The sequence below is a fragment of the Ornithodoros turicata genome, chromosome 1, assembly GCF_037126465.1.
Source record: "Ornithodoros turicata isolate Travis chromosome 1, ASM3712646v1, whole genome shotgun sequence".
Classification (NCBI taxonomy): domain Eukaryota; kingdom Metazoa; phylum Arthropoda; class Arachnida; order Ixodida; family Argasidae; genus Ornithodoros; species Ornithodoros turicata.
Genome location: NC_088201.1, coordinates 33,180,864 through 33,207,351, shown reverse-complemented (window position 1 = coordinate 33,207,351; position 26,488 = coordinate 33,180,864). Strand labels below are relative to the sequence as shown.

At 42.4% G+C, this 26,488-nt stretch overlaps 1 protein-coding gene across 1 annotated transcript in view; it reads left to right on the top strand.

Moving 5' to 3' along the window:
- LOC135377931 (maestro heat-like repeat-containing protein family member 1) overlaps positions 1–26,488 on the top strand; it is a 45,419-nt gene that overhangs the window by 13,198 nt on the left and 5,733 nt on the right. Inside the window, exons 12-31 of the mRNA XM_064610702.1 lie at positions 353–426; positions 1,774–1,893; positions 2,050–2,154; positions 2,236–2,380; positions 4,793–4,975; positions 7,412–7,578; positions 9,035–9,154; positions 10,552–10,668; positions 10,906–11,058; positions 12,147–12,349; positions 13,770–14,007; positions 14,332–14,436; positions 15,259–15,394; positions 15,567–15,676; positions 15,760–15,912; positions 16,924–17,078; positions 19,332–19,497; positions 20,483–20,673; positions 20,884–21,021; positions 21,380–21,641. Of these exons, the coding sequence (XP_064466772.1) occupies positions 353–426; positions 1,774–1,893; positions 2,050–2,154; positions 2,236–2,380; positions 4,793–4,975; positions 7,412–7,578; positions 9,035–9,154; positions 10,552–10,668; positions 10,906–11,058; positions 12,147–12,349; positions 13,770–14,007; positions 14,332–14,436; positions 15,259–15,394; positions 15,567–15,676; positions 15,760–15,912; positions 16,924–17,078; positions 19,332–19,497; positions 20,483–20,673; positions 20,884–21,021; positions 21,380–21,641 (3,041 nt within the window). The remainder of the gene's footprint in view (positions 1–352; positions 427–1,773; positions 1,894–2,049; positions 2,155–2,235; positions 2,381–4,792; positions 4,976–7,411; positions 7,579–9,034; positions 9,155–10,551; positions 10,669–10,905; positions 11,059–12,146; positions 12,350–13,769; positions 14,008–14,331; positions 14,437–15,258; positions 15,395–15,566; positions 15,677–15,759; positions 15,913–16,923; positions 17,079–19,331; positions 19,498–20,482; positions 20,674–20,883; positions 21,022–21,379; positions 21,642–26,488) is intronic.

The following is a 26,488-nucleotide window of genomic DNA, read 5'->3' as shown; positions in this document are numbered from 1 at the left end:
TTGTGCAGTGTCGCGAGTTTCTTGAGCATAGGAAACATGGCGTGTCTCGCTGTACGCCTCAAATTACAAGCCATGATTCCGAAACAGTTTGCTGATCCCCAAGTGGCAAGCAAACACGAGATACCATGCGAGTCACACACTATGCACAAAGCGTGCGTCGTACCTTGAACGAGTGCTAGCATTTCATTGGCAGAGCAAACTCGCACAACTCCGCTGGGGGCATGCACTTCAACCCCACCCAGCGCAGGGCAAAATTTGCTTTCCTGATGGAATTTTCGATTAGTGTATGTACCCAATTGCAGTGACTACAGAGATGTGGGTTTCGTATGATTAAAACACACACTGTCTACAGATGCTAATCTTGCAGACAAGATGCGAAGCATAACACTTGGCCTTCGTGTTGTGTTGCATGACCACAGCAACAAGGTGAGGTGTTGTTTTCCTGCCTTATATTTAAGAGGATCTGGAGTTCTGAAACGTTCTTGAAGTGTTGAATACCAAGTAAAATTTATCTCTTATTGTCCTCCCTACTGGTATTTTACAGCAGTAGCTGTTAATGGGAAGGCCTTGGGAAATCGCTGTGGCTGTATCACAAAACCCTCGGGTTCGGGTCTGGGATCGGGATTGTTGATGCAAAACAAGTTAAAACGATCTAAAGCTAATAAAAGCAGTTTTGACATACTCAGAGATGGGTACGTTGTCCCGGAAAGTGTCCCGATTTTTCAGCGTTTCCTGTCCTGTTTTTGTCCCGGTTGTAGTAATATTTTTGTCCCGCTAGTCCCAGCTCTGCACATCACCACTCACTTCACAGATCACAAAGCAGTGCCCATCACTCTAAAGTAGTTGTGCATATCAGCAATAAAAGTGTCAACATCCACCCACAACAGCTGCTGCTGAAATTCGCGTTACACAATTGTAACCATCCTGTAATTTTTGTGACAAGCAGTTTTTTTCTTTCTAATTAAAGACCCCTTTCTTTGCAAAATCAACTTAGCCAGGGTAAGGGTGGGAGCCTTTAAATTTCTGTATGGGCTGTCGTTATCACACAGCTTAATAATTGCATTATCAAGCGAAGTAGTATATTACAGCAGAAGCATTTATGTATGTGCCACTTCTCTTCACATTGGTTTGCCAAAGGGCAAGATGACGCAGCTCCTGCCTTAATTACAATACGATAAATACAATAGTTGCACATAGTAAGATGCTGCGGGGATAATGTACTGCTCACGACATGGTTGTCTGAAATTGGCGTTCTGCGGTTTATCCCATACCAAACTTCCAGGTGTGGCAAGATCATTTATTTTGAGTAGTAAACATCTGCACATGTGGTGCACCTATAAATACAATATTGGCACAGCATTTTAGTGGGCAATCGAGTGTGCAACCGAGCAATAGTGGGCAAACTGCGGACCCACTGATCGGCGATTACAGACAACCGTGTCCCGAGCAGTACATTATTCATGCACTTATGAGTGAAGATACAGGTATAATGCCTGTCAGTAACTATCATTTATGCATAGAGGAATTATGCAATTCTGCAAGTCCTCCTAGTTAGATGGATGTGCCTTTTGTAGCCAAATATGTCGAAACAAACAAAAAGCATTTTTTGTCCGTAAGAAATGAAAGGTGTACGCACAACACGTTGGTACTTCAAATGTACGAGCATCCTTACATTCGCATGTAAACAGTTTTCAAATGCAAGTTTCCTACGTTTGAAAAAAAGTCAGGTATTTTGAAGTAGCATGTATTAAGTCTTTTTCTTATTATTTTCAGGTGAAGAAAGTACTAGCACAGGTCATAGTGGCTCTTGCTCATCATGGTTATTTGGAAACAGATGGAGGACATAACATGATAGAGTTCCTTATCCGTCAGTGTGCTCTTTTGGATGATGAGGTATGCTGCAGTCCCTTCTAAAGAATTAGGATAAGTAAGGCTAGCTTTTTTATTATTATTTTAGAATACTTATAAAAGCACTATCTAGTGTGGTGTTTGAATATAATGTTATTTGGGATATTTATCTGACCTGATACTTGGTTTCCATGCCTACAGACGACACGTCCTGCAGACTACGATTATGTCAGTAACGAAGCATTACGGACAATGTGTGAGAACGTTCTGCAGTTGTTGACCACTACTGTTGACAATATTGAAAAAGTATGTCGCTATGATAATACCCTCTATGATAATACACCCCAATACACATGTGGTACAGCAGTTCTTGTGTCCCCTTTGCAGGTCTTATGGCCATCCTTGTTTGAATACTTGTTGGCCGAAGATTTGACTGTTGCTGTGGGAACCATTTGCAAGTGCCTTGCGAATTTTGCATCGAGAAAACAGAAAGACCATTCTGTTGTTCTTGAAGTTGACTATCAAAAATACCGTAAGGAATATGTGTTCTCTCTTGAAATTACTAGGATAGAAGCAGAAACACACTTTAGTGCGAGACTTAGGGCCTGACATACGTAACCGGTTAAGCAGTTACGAGCGTTTGCAAATGCGTGCGCAGTTACTTCCAATTTGATGCAATGGTCACAGCGATGAGTTACTGGCAAGAGCTATGCTGGCTAAGCCTTTTCATCAGAAGGCGACCATGGAGTGTGCATGCAGAGTGGGAGCAAAGCGTAGATACTTCGAGAAGGTGAAGCAAGCAGTGTCTCGGATCAACAAGCCCAAGTTCACGGAAATGAAGGCAGTTTTGTCATTACTGGTGTGAGTAGCAACCAAATGGTAAAGAAACAAAAGGCGTTCGAGGCCTGGTGCGGAAGCACTAGAAGTGGTAAACAGGAAGGTATGGAATAAAGATTGATGAGTACTCTAAGAAGAAACCATATGGTGTTTTGGAACACCCCCGAAGCCTGTTACGCGATGTACTCTCAACTGCCTCATTAAGCCTCTTATCTATCCCAAATACCAGTTGAGATGTAGTGAGGTCATTTTCAAAAATGGGATACATACAATGGCCATGTTCCAGCATGAACAAAGAGCTCTCAAAGATACACCTCATGATGCACATTAATAGTAAGAGCTGAGTACTATATCTACTGTACCAGGTGAAGTGAATCAGTGTTAACTCATTGCCCAATGTGAGCACACACAAGAAAATAAAGGTTTGGTACTTTCAAGGGCAGCATTTTTGAAGGACAAAAACAGGGCTTGAAGGTGTACCATTGAGTCCTTGTTGTGGAGGGTGCTGAAATGCGCACCTGATAGGCCTACTACGAAACTTTCACATAGTTTGGACGCTGACGCTTGCATGTCAACTTTTGTGCCCAGTAGAAATGAGACACTCCTTGCACTTCTCGGGAGCCATCACTACTGTCTGTCCACACGAGTCTCTGTGGCTGACCTCTGAACAAAAGGCGGTCAAAAGTAGAACAGAAGGCTTACACAGGAGGCGACATTCCTCGGGGACAGGGCCAACGCTAGCATATGCCAAGAACAGAGGCTGTTGACAGGGTTTGCATACGCAAATCGAAGAATGACTCTGGTTCTGGAGCATTGTTTCCACTACTTAATGTCCACATACGGAAAACGAATTCTGGATAACGGGATAAAAAAACAGTGTTAGCAAGTTTGTTCCCAATCATGCAGACCAGATAATGAGTTTTCTGGTTAACTGCATTACAAATTATAAGGACAGGACTGTATTGACGCTCGCCACTTCTGTGGTGTCTGCAGTTGTGTCTACAACGTCCTCAGGTGCACTGATGATGCATACAAGTGAATCAGCATTGTCTTTGGTTGTGGAAACAAAATGGCAAACCAGCACGTATTGAACTATTCTATACACCTCGTACAGGGCGGAGCTTTATTTGCCCCTGCAACAGAAAGCCTACGATAACATGAACAGAAAGCCTACGAAATACAAAAAAAACTTGACAATGTGTCCTGCAATTGCAGTGCGTGGGAACTTTGTCGCATGGTAATTTAGCTTATTAATCAATTAGGCAAAATGAAAAAAATACTGGCAACTTGACTACACTCCTGCTACCAACATCCTGTTGGATTTATTGGCTCAGAGCATTCCATCGTTTTTGAAGTCTTGGTGAACGTTAGTTGGGAGTCGGGACACCATGTACGAGACAAGATTATCAAGATTATGAGCTGCGACAGATGCGCGATTCAGGGTATTTTAGGGATTACTAGTTGATGGGAAAAAGAAGAAAAGCAGACACGTGATCTTAAAACCATACTATACTAAATGTTTGAAATATTTCTTATACCTTCTATCCATTTCTAATACATGTAGTTGGGAATCGACATTCGGACACATGATATGTCATTGAAGATAGACAATAGATTCTTTACGGGCTGAATTATTTATTGGTTGTGTAGTGGTAGACTATCTACGTTGTGATGTAGAAACGAAGAATCATTACGGAAATAGTCGTTATAAACTAAACTGACTGCAGTTCACTGTCGCGGAAACAATAATCCTTGTGGATTTCAACAGGCTGCTGGTTCGCCTAAGCTGCATGCCACCAAGACCAATACTTGTCATATTCATTTGTAGCAGAGCATACTCGTGTTGATAGCTCGGAAACTGTCGGAATGTGGAAACTGTGCTTCAGTCCTCCTATTCATTAGGTAGCATACACATATCCTAAACATGCATTAATTGTAGGGGAAGCACTTGCCCCTACTTGCTTGTAGAGGTCCCCATAGTGCAAGTAAACTCAAAACTCTGCATTGCTTTTTCGTGGCTGTTTTGCTTTTAGCTGTTTATCGTGGCAGTGTACAGTTTGCTATAAGTGTGCAGTGCATGTGTCTTGACCGCGTGCCAATTTTTCAGCTGGTGTTCCGAAACCACAAGCTCTATTGGCACGTCTGTTTGTGATGCTGGGCGACCCTTTAGCTCACCATTGTCGTGGCGTACACATCCTGAGACTGCTTCGTGCCATCCCTTCAGTTATCCACAAGGACATCACAGCCCTGTGGGACACAGTTCTGCCTCAAATGATTCTCACCCTTGATGGCAAGTCTTCACTGCATTTATTTGCTGTTGGTATCCTTTCGTGAGGCTTTCATAATTTAGTGAAATACAGTTCGACACAATTATAGAGCTTGACATATCAAAGTTTGGAGGTACATTAAGAATATGCTACGAGGGTGGTTCCATAAGTTTCCGGCCCGACCAACTTTTAATAGTTGTAGAGACTAAACAAGTGTATCACTTTTCGACATAGTCACCCTTAACTTCGATGCACTTTTGACACCTTTCAACCAGCATTCTTATACCCTTGAAAAAATAGTCCGAAGTTTTGTCCGCAAAATGCTGGAAAACTGCCTCTTGCACCTCACTATCGTTTTGAAATCTCCGTCCTCTGAGATCCCTCTTCAAGTTTGACAACAGGAAGTAGTGACTCGGTGCCCAGTCTGGACTGTAGGGTGGGTGGTGGATTTCTTCGAAGCCGCACTCCTTCAGTGCAGCCTTGGCAGCAGAAGCCGTGTAGACAGGGGCATTATCCTGGAGCAACCGGACAGCTGGACTCAACCTGCCGCGCCTCTTTTCCTTAATGGCATCTAGCAGTCGCTGCAGGAGTGAAGCATAATAAGTCGCATTCACTGTGGTGTTCCTCTCTTTGAAGTCGATAAGGAGGATCCCGTGACAATCCCAAAATATTGATGCCATGATCTTCTTTGTGGATTCTGTGACCTTGACTTTTCTTGGGGGTGCTTCTCCTGGCTTGCACCATTTCATCGACTCCTTTTTCGAAAGGGGATCATAGTAGAGCACTATAATCTCATCCCCTGTGACAATTGACTTCAATATTTCTTCTTCGTTCTCTTGACAGTGCTCCAAAAACTCTTTGGCACAGACGACGCGCTGTTGCTTTTGAACTGACGAGAGAAGTCGTGGCACCCATCTCGCACTGACCTTTTTCATGTGAAGGCCCTCGCCGATGATGCGAAAAACGGTTGTTTTGGAAAGCCCCAGCCTTTCTGAGATTTCCTTCACCTTCAGACGCCTGTCGCTCAGCACTTCCTCCTCGACAAGAGACAAATTTTCTTGTGTCACCACTTCCACTGGACGACCATCGCGTGGATCATCATCAATGGACTCTCGCCCCAGTCGAAACCGCTCAGCCCAGTCTTGTACCGTTGTGTACGACGGAGAGGCTTCCCTGTACACGTTGTCCAGTCGCGCTTTAATTTCGTTAGGCGAAAGTCCCTCTTTTGTCAAGAATTTTATCACACTCGATAAAACGCGCGGTACTCGATTTTTTTCATTTTAACTGAAGAGTGCACCCTGGCTGTTTGAAATGCCGCTCTCCAACCGACAAAAGCATGGAGAGGGTTGAGGGTGGTACTCCGGCCCTCCAACAGATGGCGCCACGTGTCCGTAATAGCATTTTCAAATTCGCGCGCATTTTCTACCTCGGGTCGGAAACTTATCGAACCACCCTCGTAACACATCTAAATCTAGTTTAAGCATCCGCAAGCCTGTGGTAATTTGCCCAAGATTGTGACTGACGGGTACTTATTTGTTGGTGAATCCAAGAGGTGGCACAAAGTCCTCAAACACAGTGTGATGATTGACACTCTTTGCATATTTCGAAGTCAGTGAGCTTAGCTTGCTATTTATTCTGTGCCAGTAAAGTTAATGAAGCTGCTCTCAATTTTGTTGGGGCCGAGTCGTGAAGGGCATGTGCCTTCCATTGTGCCACAATGCTGAATGATGCAACCCGAGCAGCTGCGCGTGAGGGGTCCTTTCTATAGAAATCTTTGTCGCTCGATTTGGCTTCCTTGGCACTGGCAGTATCAGACGCAACGTCCCCATTGTTACACTTTGGTACAGTAACGCATGTCTATAAATGTCTAAAAAGTGTGTATCTCGACCAGTAATTTACAATACTTTTGCAGTGAACTAGTTGCCTCTAGTGCCCTTTCTTCATTTTTTTTCCCATTCATCCTACGATCGTCAGGAGCTTTTGGAGCTGTCATATAGAGATGCGACAGTGAAGACTGTGGTGGCTACAGTTTCTTAATGCTGTGCAATTTGCTGTTGCCATGTCCTTACTACGGTATTTCAAGCTGCTGGCTTCGCGTCTTCATTCAGCGATCACATAGACAGACTGTCAAACGCTGCAGGATGGTGGAAACCTCGTTCTCCACATGCCATGGGCAAAGTCTTTTTTGAGCCAATTAGAATTCATTTGATGGGAAAGGAACATTGAACATGAGGGAACAAAGTGACATGCTAAAATAAATTGTGTGCAGTAAGTCACTTTGACATCATGAGCCTTTGTTGTATATTCCAGTGCCTGTATTTTTCTGTCATCAGTAAGAATATTTTGCGGAACTTCAAGTTCCCGAAAAAATTGCACTCGCAAAATTCGCAAAAGTGACTACTTTGCAGTACCTGGCCTTGCTATAATTGGGCTTGAACGTACATATGAAAATTTTCCAGGGTGTCTAGAGCAGCCAGAGTCCTTGGATAGGGATCGGTGGTGTGAAGACCTTGTGCAACTTTGTCAGCGCTGCTTTCTTGAAGTGGACAAAGAAGACTGGACTCTTTCTGTTGGCGCTTCTCTACAGTCTCAGCTACCACTATATAATGGCTATCCAGGAGACAAGGTAACCAGAGGCGGATCCAGGATTTTTCTGAGGGGTGTCCTGCCTTGGACAGCATGCTATTACACTACCAAGGTCAATTGAAATTCTATGCAACGAAATTGAGGGGGGGGGGAGGTCAGGACCTCCGGAACCCCCATAAATCTGCCCCTGAATGTACCGTAACCTATTATTGACAAGACATCCTAGAAGCAGATTGTTATGCAAATGTTTTTCTGCTGCCTTGTAGTGTGAGATATATTGAAAGGTGATTTCAGTGTACTTTGTACAACCAATTTGGGATGCGTGAGGAATTTTTAGTTCTACACCCTGATATGCAGTGCAAGCCGGTATTTTAATTTACTGTGTTGAGAAACTCATTTAATCAAGATTTTCTCAGCTTAGAGAGCAAAGTATTCTTAAGCACTGAGCGCTTACCATGTTGCAGATACTACACCCACACCGTGCTATGTTACATGAAACTTCAAAAGAAAAATGAAATGGGCTGCAAAGGTTGAGCAACTCTCCATTTTTGAACAAAATAGTCTGTGACTTGGATTTCTATTCCATTGATAAGCATACACAAATCAGGATGTCTACAACACCAATGCAGACTCAAGAGTAGTGAGTTATCTGCTACAAAGCCCATATTGCGTAGAACATGTTCTCCTAGTGCATCATGCTCTAGATAAAGCCAACTTCTCAAACTGTCTGAGAGTAAAGTGGGTGCCACATTCTACTGAAGAGAGCGGCCAAAATGGGAGGAGTGTCATTTATCAGAGACGTCTGGCCTTGACTTGTCGGAAGACATCAGAGAGGAAAGCTATGTAGATCAGGATGCATCAGGGAAGAAAAGGTGCATTGGTTGCATGTTTCAGTGGGCCCAAAAGACTTGCAATGTATTGCAACCTTCCTGTGTGATCAGTATCATGGGGTCTTGCTCATTCCTCTTGTTCTGGCTCCTCCTCTCCCATTGTCAGCTTTACTTGAAGGCATGCAGGGGGATAGAATGCCTCCTTTTCTTTCCTCCTCAGAAAATGGCAACCAAAACAATGCCCTTTTTCTACTTATTCATGCATCTCTTCAGCCCCCTTCTTTCGTCTTGCCAATGTCGGTGACAGGAAATGACTTCGAAGTTCCAGGGGAGGGGCGTGAACTCCCACTCTCTGGTTTGCACAAGGTGCACAACTTGACACCAACAGAACGTTCAGTAACACTTCGGTGAAGAGCTTCATTATGAAATATGATTTTTGAATAATCTCTTTATTAGCTTCAAAAAATTAATGCATTCTCCAGACCCTGTGGTTGACTATGTTGAGGTTGCTTTCAGAAAATGTCCCTGCCATATGAAAGCCAGGAATACAGACCTTTTGAAAGGGAAGATGTGCAAGATACATGCATAGCATAGATTTACTTGTTATGTCGACATTTAACTGTATATGATGTTCTTTGAGTCTTTTTTTTTTGGCTTTGCATGCAGTGTATGCTGTTGCGGTTGCTGGGTGTTGTCATGAAAAAGGTGACTAGCAAAACATTCATCAACCAGACGCTTGACAAGATCTTTGAACATGTCAACCACGCCAATCTTGAGGAACGTAAGGTATGTTACATACTTTGTTTTGTTTGGCATGTGATGTTCTCTCTGAAGTGAAGTCTCTTTGAGACTTTTTTTTGCCTCAGCCTCCCTTCACTTGGTTGTGAGAAATAAATAAATATCAAATATCAAATGTTATTGGTCGGTGTATCCAAGCATATGACCGACTGGACTAGCTCTGCCTGTGTCGTGCAATGTAAATTTTGGTACAGGCTATGTTGGACGGCAGAAAAAAGGTTAAAAGGATTTGAAAGGATTAATTTGTTGTAAGTTCTTTGCTAGCCAGTCTTTTTGTTTCTGTCAGATAACCTGCAGTAGAACATTAAATAACATCCAGATTTCGTACATAAAATGAGCTCCTAGTTTTCCTAACGGAAAAAACACACACCAGAGTTCTACAAAAAGATGCATTGCAAGACAAAGAGCATGGAGAAGGCACAAATGCAGGGGAGCTGGTGGTGACGAACATCAGTGCTTAAAAGCCTGAGCACGAGGAAGAGAGATAACACGATGACAATCTCAAACACAGCTGAAGGTCCGTTACATAATACAGAAGTTATATGCTCATGGGAAAGGGGAGGGGGAAGTTTTCAGCTGTCTAGTGTAGGCAACGGATGGCTTGTTAAAGAGGTTGAGAAACCACATGCAATGTATGACTCTATTTTATACATTGTAGTCCATGGATTAGACACGCAAAGTCCGACATTTCTAATTTGAGTGACTCTTTAACTGTTGGGTTTTTAAAACTGTGACACTTTAGAGCCCCCGCTGACGGTGATGCCGAACAGCGCTGAGAGGTATCGGCAGACAGACGGGAAGTGACATTTTAGCTGTGCGCGCTTGCCCGAAGTACCCGATGGCCATCATAATGAAGACCGTTCTGCAGTGTCCAGCTCCTTTTACAACCACCTGTGTCGTCATGGAAACGAAAAACTTTCTCCATGGTAAGATGTCACTCCAGAAACGGGCGAGGAGGTGAAGAGTTGAGGGCGACAGAGGAGCTCGCCCACCGTGTGACTTTCGGAGTGCAATAGCTTCGTAACGCGGGATCGCGAAAACGTAGCATCTTGATGTACCGTACATGTTTAGCAGATATAAATCCATGTTCACAACGTTATTTCTTCACAAGTTTGAAAATGGTTTCACAACCCCTTTAATACCTTTCCCAGAACTGCAAATCATCTTCACTGCACTGTGCCTACACTTGGCAGATGAGCACTTTCCATTCCCCTCTCCTATGAGTATACAATTTGTGTTTTGTAATAAACATCGTATTTGGGATTCTCGTCATCTTTGTTTCTTCTCTTCATTCTCGGGGGTTTTAAGTATTGATGTGCAGTGTTTGATTGCTTGTCCTGTGTTTGATATATGAACCCAGGCTTCATACAGTCTATTTTATGCAGGGATGTGCTCTTGCTGTGGGGTACTGTGGTGCATCTCACTTAGATGCAGTGTTGGTCAAGCTAGAACAGGTTGCAAAGGCTGACAGAAGGGGCTCTGGCTTGCTGAGCTTTATAAAGGTATTGTGAAGCCTCCATGTGATACATACACCCATTATTACATATTGGCTGCAGTAATGCAGAAAAAAGTACCTTCTTTAGCTCTTAAAAACATTTGTTAAATAAGTCAGCTGTCACTTAAAGTAGTTTTAGAGTTGTGACAGAAAACGTTGCACAGCATGCCAGCGACGAAGATAAAGAACAGTTTGTTCTTTTTTCAAATTCTGTTTATCTTTATACATTGTAAATTCTTTTCAGGACCTAACTGGCAGTGATTACCATGAAAAGCTTTTGGCAACTGTGATCCTCTGCTATGGACATGTTTCTGTTCAAGCACCAGCCTCCATCTTAGTGACACGAATTGAAACACCAATCCTTAGAAGTTCTGCAAAGTTCTACCAGTCTTCAAAGGTAAACATCTCTTTTGTGTGTAGTATGTCTGTGCTCTGCAATTAGAATGGTTCCTTTAATGGCTTCTACTGAGGTGTATGATTATTTGTATTAGAGTGGCTGAGGAAATACAGATGATAGATGCACTAGCTCATAATAACATCATCTCTGGTCAGCAGTAGCATTCATGCAAAAGTGAGATAATAATTGACACATTATTAGCTCTTGCATATGTAAGCTTTATGGATGTGCGTAAAGAAAAATAGAAACTCTATTCCTGAGTGCTTTCCATGTGTTTATATAATTCTTTAAAAAAATTCCTTTTCTGTTCAGGTGCTTCATTCTTCTTCACTTTCTGAGTTGTATTTTAGGTCATAACTGTACAGTGAGACACCTTACATTGTTACTTTCGTGTTCAGTTGAGTATTTTTGGGTACCGTAATTTCACGCGTATTAGGCGCGGCTTATGCGCGATTTTTTTTTCTCACAGGTGCTCTGCGGCTTATCCGCGGCATATCCTTTTTCTGCAGCAGGGGCGCGTCTAGGCGCGTCCACAATCGACTAGACTGATATTCCTGGTGCCTTCCCCCAAGCAGCTCTAACGAAAGCGGTGACAGTGATACATATCTTCCCGAAGGCCACTGACCCTCGATCCATGAAAAACATACAACAAGGGCACAATCCGATCTTCGTAGAACGCTAGAACTGACCTGCTTTGTCATACACCATGCCGACCCCGGAGTATGAACCACAGGGTTTATGGCTTTCTCTATGGTCCCCTTTGTCCCACAAATAAGTCGTGTCGTATTGCCCGCGGCTTATCTGCCCGAAAATTTTCAAAACATTCCTAAAAACGGGTCCTGCGGCTTATCTGCGGTGCGGCTTATACATGTGAAATTACGGTACTCAGTCTTGTAGAAGATTTTTTATACCTACAGTACATTAGCTGTAAGCCACCACTAAATGTCTTCTTGTGCTTCATTTCAAGACAAGGTGCAAAACATACATCATCTGAAAGACGCCTAAGATAGCAAACTAAGGTTATCTAGCACAGTTATGTCCTGTTTTCATAACCACCAACCATATAGGCATGCAACATTCCTTTACAGGAACTGTGTGTACGACAAGCCATGCTACAGACAGTACGAATGGTTGCAGATGCTGTTCACTCATTACGCCTTCAAGAGCCCTTCACATTTCAGTCCCGTGGAGAGTTGTTACAACAAATGGAGGGTATTCTAAAGGGGGAGCACCCCTCTGTTATATTGACCAGAACACGAGCACTTGTTCTGCAGGCTTTAGCTAGCTTAGTGTATCCTTTTCACATGTGCTATGTATACTAGCAAACATAAGGCAGAAGTACAATAGCAAAAGATTACCGTATTTTTTGTGTATGATGCACACCACAGGTACTGGTGCTAAGAAACTGTAAACTCTACACCACCGTTAGCACCCACCTATCACGGATGTAATGTTTAATCAAAGCCATCAAACTCTGATCCAACAGTCGGTATGCTGTGATGTTTTGTGCATCTTCCATTGGAGTATTCCGAGGAATGTCGTTCGTGTAAATACAGTCGACCCCCATTTATCCGGACTTCATTTATCCGGATCCCGCGGTATCCGGACAAAAGGCACGGGAACGGATTTTCCTCCATGTATTTTGTTCTCGTTGATCCGGACTTCAGCTTCCGGACTCGGACAAGAATTCCAGGGAACGAAAGTCGAAAATTCTTGTAATCCAGCTTCAGTTATCCGGACTACCGTGAGTAAGAGGAGACGCTGATCCCGCTTCGTCACCCTTTTCGCTGTGTTGGGGTTATTCCCGTCACACGTCAGGGACCTACATTCCTCCGTAGGGGAGACAACCGTGCACGATGACCCCCTTTTCTATTTGTGTGCGTTGGGTCACGTTGACCAGTCGAGTAATTTGGAAATATCTCGAGCAACTGTCGGGTTCTAGAGGGAAAACTCCAACCCGAGGGCCTGCTGCTTACGGCCCGTTGGCCGATGAAGACATTCCCCTAGCTGAGCTGCGATCCCTGATGCAGAGGCTCACTGCGACTGCCGTAGATGACGCTGCGGTTTCTGACTACGTTGACGTTGATAAGGATGATGACGCGTGTGCAGCTATGACTGATGACGGTGTGATTGCTGCTGTTGCCTCCGATGATGTGCAGCAAGACTGTGCCGATGACGCCAGTGCAGCGCAACAGCGTGGCTCAACTCTATGCAATTAGCAAAAGTTTGCAGGAATCGATTGCCTACACTACTATGTAACAGCTGTCATTGACGAGATTTCTGTGTTTTAATTAAATCTTGTTCTGTAGGACGTTTCTATTCGGTCGTTTCATTTATCCGGATGCCCCGGTATCCGGACGATTTCGCCGGGAACGGTACCGTCCGGATAAAGGGGGTCGACTGTACATAGTTAATGGAGCACTTTATGCTTGCAAAATGTTTGCTAACTGCTCATCCTATTCCCATCATATTCTATGACACTGACCACATTAGTATTTCTCTCAAAATGCACATGCCCCTTACCTGAGTGAGCAGCAACTGAAGCAATACCCTGTAGTATATTTATGTTTCCAGCTGTCTTTCTGCAACTAAATTGTTTGCTACATTAGGGGCATACATTTAATGGAAATAATATTGATAATTTGTAAAAGTCTGTTACAGAACATTCGTCCTATCAAACTATACATACTTTTTTTGACACCTACCATAAGTAAACTGGATCCTGCTCTTCCGGAAACATCACGAGCCTCCTTAGTTGAAGTTGCTGCAGCGTATGTCTACCCACTCTCTCCAAAGGCTCCTTCCCAGGCTTATATAGAATCTTACACCGAAGAAACTATAGAAGACCATGCTCAGTTGGTTTTGCTCAGCATTGCTGCTCTAGACCAGTTTCTAGTGGAGCTGTTATCCAAGGAGCGTACGCCTGAAAATTTCAGGGTCATACTAAAGGTAAGACTACATTGTGTCTATTCAGTTTCTGCATTTCAACATATTTGTGTAATGTGCTGTGCATACATGCACATAGGGCAATTCAGTGTTGACGTTTTTTGAAGCACCTATATTTATTAGGCCATTAGCGCTCAACTAGGAAGATCCAGTGTGTTTGGGGTTTATAGGTTTATTTCTCTGTGCAGCGTGCTATACTAGCAGGACACTTGTGCCTTACATGGTGTGTGTGTACCTCATTTTGAAATAGAGATAACCGTGGCTTGCTTTAGCTAAGCTCACTTCTTTTGAATGCAGTGGCGGACTAAGAATCGCTGTTTATTCCAGGTGCTTCATCCGTGGCTCACCTCAAAAAAGGAATATGAGAGAGAGCGGTGCCTTAATTCTATTTGGCAGCTCATGTCATTCTACAGTGATAACCTTCAAGCTGGAGTGAGAGCCGATGTTTTTACTAATTGTTCTCAGTAGAGATTCAAAGTGTGTTGTGTCACTGTCAATACCATTTATAGACAAATGATCAGTTATTTAGTAGCTGCTCATAGCAGCCATATCTCCTTTAAAGTTGTGTGTCTATAGGTTTGTCCTCCAACTGAAAACAATGTTTGCCTTGTGAAGTATGTACCACCTAGATTTCTATACTCTTCTTAGCTCCACAAACAAATGCTATCAGTGAAAGCTGTCAAACAGTTTCAGCATGTCCTCACCTGTTCATGTTGCAAAGTGTGTGTGTGTCATCTGTGGGTAAGCATGGCAAGTGGGAAGAAGCATAAGTGAGAACTGCAACTTGCATGGTCTTCCATTAAAAATAGTCTTTGAATGTAGTTTCATGTTCACACTTGTACTGATAATACCTTAGAAGGTGCACATCACTGAATAGTATCAACTGAGAAAAAAACTATTTCTATGGAATAACCGACAACTGAAAAATGAAAAGAAAGATTGAAAAAAATGGGAAGCTTTATCCTAAAAACACACAAAAAATAAGTTGGTGAAACTTTATGGTAGAGTCTGCTCTGTATGTCTCTGAAGGGTTGCTTCTGGTAAGATATCATTTAAAAAAAAAATACAATTAAAATGCGTATGACTTATGTCAACCACCACATATACATTGCCTTACTTTGAGGTGCTGGCATCTCTGAAATTATCCTTCCATTTTCACGTGATGCTGGGGTATGCTATGAACAGGATTGTGTGTGTATGAGGCTGTGGAAGCAACCTGTACAAGTTTGTTTTTTGGTTCTATCACTTTTCCAGGTATTTCAGGTTTTCAGCTGTTTTGGCTACATCTTAGGCTTACTGACTCCACGCTGCGCCGATCCCAGCATATCAATACGGAACACTGCTTTAAAGTGCATCCAGTTTGCTTTGGAAATAAACAACAAAAGTCAGAGTGAGCTGACTGTATGGTTGCATGAATTTGTCACATGCTAGGTTTTAGTTTATTTGCTATGGTTAGATTCAGACTGGTTTTCTTCCGATAGCATTGGTTTGAAAAGAGATAACCGGAGTCTTCATAATAGCCTGTATTGTTTCTGAAATACTGTGGTCTTGCTTGTTTGCAGGCTTGTCTTCCAGCAATGATGCAGATATTCAGTACATAGAAGGCCTTCAACTTCTTACTCAGGACCCTGATTCAACTACTCTCGTTTCTGTAACGCAAGAGCTGGCCCAAGTGAATAACTAAGTACCAAAATATCCTGGCCTGTAACCATTCTAATTGCTTTCACTAACCTGAGAAAATTGTACCTGTTCCAGGTGATAGTGCAAAAAGTCCCACCCATTCAGCTACTCTCACTAATTGACAACCTGCTGGATGGTTTGATGGATCCCCACCCACAAAGCTCTGTAGGGGCAAGTGCGGTTCTGGCAGGGGTTATACAATTGAGGGGCGGAGAACTGCGGGCTGAGGTGAGTTATGGATTCAGGTCTACTGAAAATTCACTAAAGCTTTATAATGAAAAGCCGCAAAAGCTCTTGAATATAATGCAATAGTGTAAACTATGATCATTTTCACTTTTCTCATCGCACATCGCATTTGTAGCACACAGGGTGTACGAGTAACCATGTCCAAAAATTTTAATAAAAATGTACGCAGATTGGAGACCTGAGTCAACAATATTTAGTCTTACGTTTTTTTCCACAGTGTGATATGGGTTTCATTTGCTTTTAGCTCAAGCTCCATCATTTTTAAGAACTCTGCTCCGAAATTCGCCTAGTTAAGGTTGCTTTTTTTATGCCACCAAAGAGAAGTACATGCCGATTTTTTTCGATTTTGCCATAAGGCAAATGGGTACGCACGAGCCAAGTGAAAAAAAAAAAATCACGGGTTACGGCGTTTTTGCTCCTCGTTAATTCTGAAAAATGATGAAAATAAAGCTAAAAACAAATGAAACCTGTATCATGAGGCGGCAGAAACGTACATGTAGTAAGACTAAATACCGTTGACTGCATGTATCTACGTAGCATACTTTTTTTATTACAGTTTTTGGACACGGTTTCAGTGACACCCTCTATACTCCGAGACAACTCAAGAGCTGCAGTCACAGAGGTGTATCTCCACGAGGAAAGAATGGGGAATACGGGAAGGTGGCAGATGAGGAAGCAAATTCGCATGTTTTACGTGTTTGCTTTAAAATGTGCTCCAAGTACATCATCTGTGACGGTGTTGCCGCAACATGATCAGTGTACAAGCAACGGTTTGAAGCACTACATTGTGACTCGGAGGTGTACGTCACGTGCCCGCCTAAACCAATCGGTCGTCTTTAGATTTGTGGGTGGGAGTTGACCTGAGGAGTTGACCCGTCCTGAAGTATAGTATTGTGTGTAGATGTTCTGGGGTAGACCTGCTGCAAGGACTTCCAGAGTTGTACTGCACCGGATCCGAAAATACGTTGTACCTTATGTTGTGTCTCAATTCAGGTTTCCCACTTGGTTGAGAGCCTTCGAAAGCAGCTGACCAACATTCAGTGTGTTGAAACCAGATCAGGAACATTACAGATTATCAGCAACCTGGCAAGGCATCATCTCACCCTTGTAGTGAATGCATTATTGGCATCACCATTGCCCTTTGATGAGTATGGAACACTTTCTATATTGTCCAGTTCAAAGTGCAGAGCATGTCTTCACAAAATATACTTGACTTCTGGATACACCAAGCTACCTTTATGCACCGAAAGCATTAGGCATTCAGCATTCAAGCATTCAGGGCGCTTGTGGCATTCGTTGGTGGAATATTAACGTGAGAGGTGGGTTGGGCTGTCATCTATGTCTCATGTAGGCTGCAGACAAGTGGGAATAGTGACATAGTGTACCATACAGTGAGGCGATGCTTGCTTGTTATTTGAGCCAGTCAAGCAGCCTCCTCTTGTCATCTATGTCTCATGTAGGCTGCAGACAAGTGGGAATAGTGACATAGTGTACCATACAGTGAGGCGATGCTTGCTTGTTATTTGAGCCAGTCAAGCAGCCTCCTCTTGTTACACTGGAGATGCATTGCAGGCACTTGACTAATTTCTTAGTAGAGGATGCATATAGCTTCAGACTTCAAGGAAGAACATGCCTGAGGATTGTACAACTGCTGTCATGCTGAACATTGCAGATGTTTTCGGTCGAGCTTACACAATGAATTTTGCAGTGAATGATATTGAAGTTTTACCTGATAATTCTCGAGTGATGCAGATGTTGACCATGCCAATATCCAAATTATTATTCATGACCCTTTCGTGCTCCTCTTTTGTTGCCAGGGATTTTGATATACTGCTAATGTGGTGTCAAGGGGTGTGCAAATATTCGAGTTCTGGAATTCGAATCAAATATCAATCACTCGAAGTATTCGATTCGCGAATCGATTCGCGAGTCGAATACCCAATATTCGGTTTTCTGAATATTCGACTATTCGCCGAACATGAACGACACCTCCCGAAAGTGAGCTTCACCTGATGCTTTGCTGCATGAGGTGAAGCCTGCCTTACGAAATTGTCCGTGCTTCGGACAAGTTTGCCAAGTTTATTGTGCATACTTCGCCCGAGGAAGGGGCGCCGTCCCTCCCATGTGCAGTTTAACGGTCCAGCGGGGGATTTTGATTTGGTGTCTGGGAGGTTGCCTTTAAGAAGCTAAGATTCTTAAATAATGCCTACAGCCCAGGAACAAAAAGGGTGTCTTAAAGATGTCCCTTACGTTCAAAATTTCAGCAACGTAATTTCCCCAGGCGAGACATACACACTCCAGCGAAGACGCTAAAAGAGGTTAACAACAAGGCTGAGGCAGGACGCCAGTTTGTTTGTTTTTCACAAGTGACCTATGGATGTTCAGAAACAACTGCAACCTCATCTGTGTAACATGCCACTGCGTGACATCAAATTTTGAAATCAAGATAATTACCCCAGTATGTACTCACCTGAAAAGCAGGAAACACAATCATGTAACATTAAAGAGTAGGGGCTTCCCACAGAAGAATTACATGTGCCTCTTGCGGCAGTTAATGCCAGAAAAATTACACTAAAGCCATGGGCTAGACACTACAAACTACAAGTGGAAAAAGCATGTATTGTAAACTTTGCATGACTTTTCGACATTTTTTCCTCCATTAGATTCATATTCGATTAGACTTCAAATATTCTGATTCACATACCCCTAGGTGTAACCAAATGAATTCTCATGCTCAGCCACACCAACAAATGATGTATATTTTATACCATTGAATACCACTGGTAAAACTATATTGAAAATTGAGCTCTACCGCTACGCTAACAGTAACCGCTCACATCACTGCCTAAATGAAATGCCAGACACCTTCTTTTGAGTAGTTGAATTAGTAGTTTTGAAGTAGTAGTTTTTAGAGTAGATTTTGGCAATATTGTCAATTCTGTCTTTTCTGGTTTTGTAGATTATCTATTTTCTTGATGTTGCTTATAGTTATTTAGTGGATGTAGCCAAATTTTATGCATCTCCCATGAAGTTTACAGTATATGCTGTCCACTGATCATACAATGTTGCTTTCTTGCTGGTACTATAATTATGATAAGAAAGCGTATAAGTAGTTTGTTTCGCAGTTGTAATAATTCGCAAATTCAGATTGAGGCACGTTTGAGGAATATTTCACTGGACCTTAATTTCCCGGTACGTTGATCCTGCGCTGCAGATTTCTTAGGGCTGTCACTTAGTCACTTTGTGGGACTTTAATTTCTCTGAAAAATGGCATTCGCGAAAATTAAGTCCTCGCGAAAATTACTGCTTACCATACAGTATCTATAGTTTGCCTAAGTACTGTGCACTCTGTTTGCTATTGCACTCTTTGCTCTCAGTATACACATGCTCTCAAATTACAGGCAGGTACGAGCTTGCTACAAAGCATTGGTTAAAGACGTTGACTCAGGACGAAGTATTCTGAGTTACCTACTGGACATTATAAATGATGGCAAAGCCTATGAAATGCACCCTGACCCAAAAAACTACAAGTCCACCATAAAAATAGCAACCACAGATGTCTTGGGAGTGAGTAGTTTTTTCTGCCATACCATATTACAATTTCAGATTTTTTTTTTTTTTACCAGTAGCTTTTGGTGCTGTTTAGCTGCTTCTGTTTTGGCTTTTTTTTTCTTCTTTCCTGTAAATGGCTCACTTCACACTGCAGCCTTAGCAGATGTTATCAGTGCAGTGGGAAACTGATGCTTTGCATGGGATGATTTTTCTGCTGACCCAGCACTGCATAATAATGCCATGTGCCAGTGCAGCTAGTGAGCTTCGAATTCCTCTTTATACTGACCCTTTAGTGCTGTAGCTTTACCCAAGTACATATTTGGGGTAAAAGTCAGATGGGGTAAAAATCTTTTTTTCAGCTCCATCTTTCACCTTGACAAAATGTTCACGTCATCTTTCACAAACTTGTGTTGTGTGTCTATGATGGTAGAGTGCGATACCTATGGATTTTACATTTTCGTCACTCTTTCAATAGTAGAAGTGACAAATAAATGTTGATTATGGGTAGGGCCTGACTTTTTCGGGTTTTATTTTTGGCCAAATTCGGGGGGTAAATATCGGGTGATATTTTTCATTTGAAAATTCGGGTGTATTCGGGTTAAATCCCGTTACGGCATATTCTGTCGTCAGGAATTCTGGTGATTTTTTTTTGTTTAATAAAAATTTGTCTTAACATGGAACTAATGTTTAGCAATGTTATCAAACTTTATTTTAATGCACGCTTATGAGTGTGCCACGCGACCCGGATGTTTTCGGGTAGATTCGGGTTAAACCAGAATTTTACAGATTTTGTTCGGGGGGTAAATATCGGGCGGATACGGGTTTAACCCTAAAAAGTCAGGCCCTAATTATGGGTAGGGTTTAAGGTTCTGTGTTTGCAGCATTTATTTTTATGCAAACTTGTAGGGTGTTTAGAGGCACTTATGATTGGTTCCAGCTTCCAGATTTGTTTCATCTTTTATTGAATGGACTATACAACTATCTTAATTTACTGGGGTAGGCTATTTGCTGCTTGGAGGAGGTACTTCATGCTCCTGAAATGGAAACATGTTCAAAGGAGGAATTTGGTCCAATATTTTCTGCACTTCTGCTGACTACAGCAGCATACCTCGGAGTTCATCCTCCATCTGCATCTCGTAGCGATGTTAAGGGTGCTATTGGTGACCACAGCATGAAACTTGTCCCACTGCAGTAAGTGTCCTTTCTTTGTTGTGTGTATTATAATAAGGTGTCTCTGTAGCATTGTAACCGCACGAGCTGGTAGGAAACAATCCTTGGCAACATTTGTTGGCCATTATCTTAGACAATGAGATTGGACAGAACTGTTGGGCTCTAATTAACCAGTTTTCATTATTGTGGCATTTCCTTTTCATCCTCTCCATATGTTTCAAATTTTGACAGATGTACCATCCGTGCTTTTGAATCGTTCTTGTTATGTGCCAAGCAAGAGCAGCTCTTCATCACAATGTGTGAACAACAACACTGGGCCAACTTTGAAGATGAGAAAAGCTTCCCTGTATCGGTTGCAATGCTCGGCAGGTGAATATGTTGTTTGCATCAAGCTTTTCTTGACGAAGTGAAAGTACCAAGGCATATTTTGTGGTCCTTTTGCTTACTCTGACGCCCGTTACTTAAATAACTAGAATGCAGGTTCTTAGACCCTGAAAGCATGCATAATGGGCTCCTCTAATTGTTGCAACAAGTTTCAGTTTATGCAGTTTCAGGCAGCACAAAATCTGCGTAAAATTAGCCTCAAAGTGCAGCCTACAGCCTTGTAGCAGCCTAAGTTTCAACAGTGCACATGCGTGTGAATAAGTCTACTATGAACTGTCCTCAAAGAATGTGATAATCATAGAAGAAAAGCCTTCAACCTTTTGCCTTGCGCATTGTTTCGCAGGTTGTTATCCGTACACTGCCCAAAATATATCAAAAGTATCATTGGTTGCCTACGTGGTGCACTGGGGTCAACCTGCGAGCACCAGCGTGCTGCAGTGGTTGCTATTTTTGCGGAGTTCCTGACTCAGACCTATCCAGATAGTCATCCTTTGGTAGAACCTCTCATGGGTGACATCCTGGGCAAACTATCAGACCCCTGCCCTGCAGTTCGGCGGCTCTGCATCAAGGGCCTTGCTAACATTGATCGCATGGACATAGATGTGGTAAGCGTACAAAATGCTTTTTTTTTTTTTCACCTTACTAGTTGAATGATGAAATAAAATCACTCACTACACTAGATATTGTCTGTGGGCAGAGTAGGCTATACATATAGAAGTTAGTACAAGAAGTGTTAGGAGCAACCAGGAGAAAGTGCAGTTTCTTTCAGTAGTTAAACACTTCCAAAGAAATGTTCATGAACGTTCTTTTCTTTCTCAGCTTTCAAGTGTAGTGCACTACATTCTGCAGGCTGTTAGGATGGAGTGTACAATATAAACATTAGACCAGTGGCATCAGATTTTGCCTGCAGACACTTTGGGGCCCATGAAAGTGTTTGTAGTTCCCACGAGGCCTTCACTTGTCAGTGAATCCAGGCATCACTGACGGCCTGACTGTCTTGCAAGTATAGACCTGAATAGCTCACATTTGTGAACTCAGTTCAGCCAAGAACTGAGTAGCAAGGAGTCTCAGCAGCAAAAACAATCAGCACAAGGCCATGATCTTCGCCACATCTGACGCCGCTGGTATTGTGCATCGGTACCACATATCAATGGCCTCCCTTTCTTGGACCTATATGCCCCTCACGTGTTGCATCGTGACTGGTGTCAGTGGCTGTGCAGTCAGCGCGGTCGCACCAGGGCCCGCTTGCATGAAACTTTTTGAGTGCAACACTCAACGAGTGTTTTACTCAAGCCCATTGACAAGCAGTAGGCTTGAGTGCAACACTCGTTAACTGTTGCACTCAAAGAGTTTCGACCGGCCTCGGTGGCTCAGTCGGTAGCGTGTTCGCCTTCTGATCCCGAGATCGCGGGTTCGAACCCGGCCGAGGACGCCAGCAACTTGGTGGCGGGGTACAAGTTGCTTAGACACGCCGTCTTCTGCAAGGGACGTTAAATACGGGGTGCCGTGTGATGAGCTTTCATCGCACGTTAAAGAACCCTCAGGTGGGCAAAAGCAATCCACAGACCGACAGCTGTGGCGTCGCTCATGATCTCAGTTGTCGCGACGTAAACACCCAGTTATTATTATCAAAGAGTTTCGTGCAAGCGGGATGGTACAAGTTCATCCAAGCTTCACAGCAGTAGCCATGTCCAAGTTAAATGGCTGCAGAAAGAGTTATCTCAACTTTCACTTTGCAGACATTGATGGCAATGCGTTTTGTGTGGTGAAATGCTACAATTTTTGTTTAATGTTTCCCGAGTAATAATTAATATTAGTCCTCTAGCAGTCAGTTGTATTATTTTATCCTTTCATCATTATAATATCGCTACCGCTGCAGATAGGTCACATCATAACTTTTGCTAGTCCAGGATGGTTCCCCTACACACCCGTGGTTAAATGTTTTCGTGTTAGACCACTCCTGCCTTCGTGAAATCCCTTCTAATGTAGTCATGCAAGAAAGTGCTGTTACAAGCAATGTCAAATGCAACTGAATCAACGTCTTCCAATAAAGCTTGGATATGTGATTCAGATTTTCATTGTATTGGTCCTCATGTCTGTCCTCCTCTTGTAAACTGGAAGTATGGATTTGGGGAACTTTGGAAGGGGGTAAGTGGTTATCTGCATTCCTGGCTGCCATCACTCAACTCACTTAGCCTGTGTGCAGTGTATGCACAGCCATTTGCACTGCTGCTGCTTATGCCTGAGAACCTGGTTTATGTGAACGCAGTCATGCATGCAAGGGGGCATTGCAATGCCACAAAATGGAGCAATTTTTGAAATTTTATTTTCAAAGGATACATCAATGTTGTACCTTCTCTTGACACGAGAGTGACAGAGAGAGAGCAGCCCAAGTGTGCATATTCCACTGGGTAGGCCAATATCTGCATAACACTGATTGCAATGTTGCATCTTGCCTATAATAAAATATCCAGAACTCATGGAGAGTTTCCTCAAACAGTGCATTATGCTCTACTGAACTGGAATTAAGATTAGTACCTTAGCCATTGTCCCATGCCTACCATGTGTATCATACCAGTTCAATGAAAGCTGGACAATCCCACATTTGGCTGTCATTGAAATGCATAACATAATGTTCACTACAAATATCTGCAACATAAGTGTTCTTGCATCACAAAGGATTGGTCCCTCCATAGCATCAATGAACACATGTGGTGTGGCATTACTGTTATGTGCAGCTGCATTGTAGCTGCACAAGATTTGATTTTATCATCCAGTCACAAATGTTGCATGATGTGTGATCATACCTCTCAGAAAGGAGGACAGATTGTCATGTTTTGACACATACATGTTTATGCATTTTAAATTGTGGTACATGAGTAATGTATGTAGAACTGTTGGACGTTTTAAAAATGACAATGTGTTGTCCCTATACACATGGGGCATTTTTTTATCCTTTATAGAGAATTTTTATAAAAAAGCTATGAGAGCATCATCGATGTCATTTTTTGCAGTTGAGTTATACAGTTAGGCAGACATCCTCTCGAAAAGAGTGTGTAACGATAGGATTAACTAATGTAGGTATAACTAATTACCGAAATTAATTAACCAACTCTCTAATTATGGAATTTCGGGCTAGGCGAGATAGCAGAATGGGAGACAATCCTCATTGAAAGCTATTCTATCTTTTAGGAATCTAAACGAGTGCATGCTGTGAAATATCCATCACCGAATTCCGCTATGCAAATGATCCGAAACCAAAACAGTGCGCCTCAGGAGTGCACCACCTTTGCCGACGGAGGCTTATCTGAGCCACAAAGCAGTTGATCTGGCCAGCAGATCAGCACGTGACCCTTTGACGTGGAGCTCCCTGCGCTCCCAGTCGCTGCGGTTTCGGCTCATTTGCATAGCAAAATTGGATCATGGATATTTCAGCACACATGCGCATTTCAGGCTTTTTGAAAAAGAGGGTGGATTAAACTGATGATTGCCTCCAACTCTGCCGTTCGCATTTTCCTGAAAACATCTGATTAAAAAGGTAATCAATGAATTTTAATCGGTCATCCAGTAGTTGCATGTGCTTTCCTACATAATGTCCGCCTGGCTGCATAACCTGCCTGCAAAAATGGCGTCAGTGCGCTGCTGTTACAGCCTTTTTTTTTCTACATTTGTAAAGGATAAAAAAAAAAGAACCCAGTATATATGTGTGTACATTTTACAGACATTTATTCATATGTCCTCTTTATACAGGGTGAATTTAGCAAAGGTTACACATTTCGATCGAGTCGTAAAAACACAAGATAACGTCTCTGGCGCTTCAAACTTTGCAGACTGATATTAATTCGCCTGAAGTTTTATCCATATATTTTTTAAAATGCTATAACTTTGTAGAAAAAAAGTTAGAAGCAAAGCAAATTCTCACCCCATGCATTTCCTATGGCCTATACCGCCCACGAACCGCCATTTTTACCTCTATCTGCTTCACGTTCACATCACCACGTATAGGTGGTGCTGCCTCGAAACCCTGCACCTGGTCCATCTGGTTGTTGGTTGTTCCATAGATTTTGGTTTTGCTTCGTCTCCAGGCAGACGGTTCGCGAGCAGTATAGGCCATAGGAAATGCATGGGGTGAGAATTTGCTTTGCTGCTAACTTTTTTTCTACAAAGTTATAGCATTTTAAAATATATATGGATAAAACTTCAGGCGAATGAATATCAGTCTGCAAAGTTTGAAGCGCCAGAGACGTTATCTTGTGTTTTTATGACTCGATCAAAATGTGTAACCTTTGCTAAATTCACCCTGTACATAGCCCTGCATTTGTAATGCTAATTGTAAAGCTAATTTTATTTCTGGACTTACTGGCAAGGAGATGCGTGACACGCTGACACTTTTGTTCAAGCGTGGCCACGAAGTGTGTAAATATGCTTTTCTCCAAAGAAAAGTGCAGTCACAGCAAGAGTGTTGCATGGAGCAGACTTTTATCAACAGCAACATGAAAGCGTACAAATTGAAGGTCACAAGCATTAAAGCTAACCATGAGTCAACACAACTTGCTTAATAGCTTCTTTTTTTCTTCTGAACTTTCAAATGTAGTGTACCACATGTTTGGCAACTGTTATGATGTGTGGTGCATAACACATATAGCACAATTCATGATAGTAATGTACGGTAAAAGGCCATGGAGGAACAAACACAACACGACAGTTGAATTGTGTGTGCTTGTTCCCGTCCTGTTTCAGTGTGTCGCCAGCATGAAGTTTCCAAGCTTACATAAACTACCCCAAATCTGTAAATTAGTGGAGTTATGCTTTATTTCCTTTTGTCAATTTATTTCTGGACGACATAGCAGATCCTTTCTATGTGTTCTATTTCTTTTTCAGCTGTCTGCTATAAAGATGTGCACATCATTATCCTTCGCACCGTGCATAGGGCATTGCACATTTTTTTACTACACAACATACAAACATGTTAGTGCATCACGTGTATGTGGCAATATCTATGTTGGTATTTTTTATGGAAATGAAAAAAACTTCTGTTGGAAAGGGAATTTTTCAGGTGGTGATGTGTACTGTAGAGCAGTCTGTTATGTGAGCAACCCTGCCACAGTGAGACACTGAACATGATGGGAATGTGAGAAAACATGAGACACGAACACAAACATGAAATCAAATATTATGCACATGTTTCGCATAATATTTGTACAGCTGACTATTTTAAATGCAGAGTTTGGGTAGACATCTGATGTATGCTTTAGAGCTGTTCTCCAATTTTCCCTGATGTAGGTGCGCATCACAGCACTTGCTTATAGAAGCATGTTTGCGTACCCTTCTTCAAATTCCGATGAAGCGGTTGTGCCTTACATATTACACTTGTAAGCATCTTTTTCGTTTTCATTCATAGGGCAGCTATAACATATGACAGATACATGTTGTATATCCATGTCTATTGTCT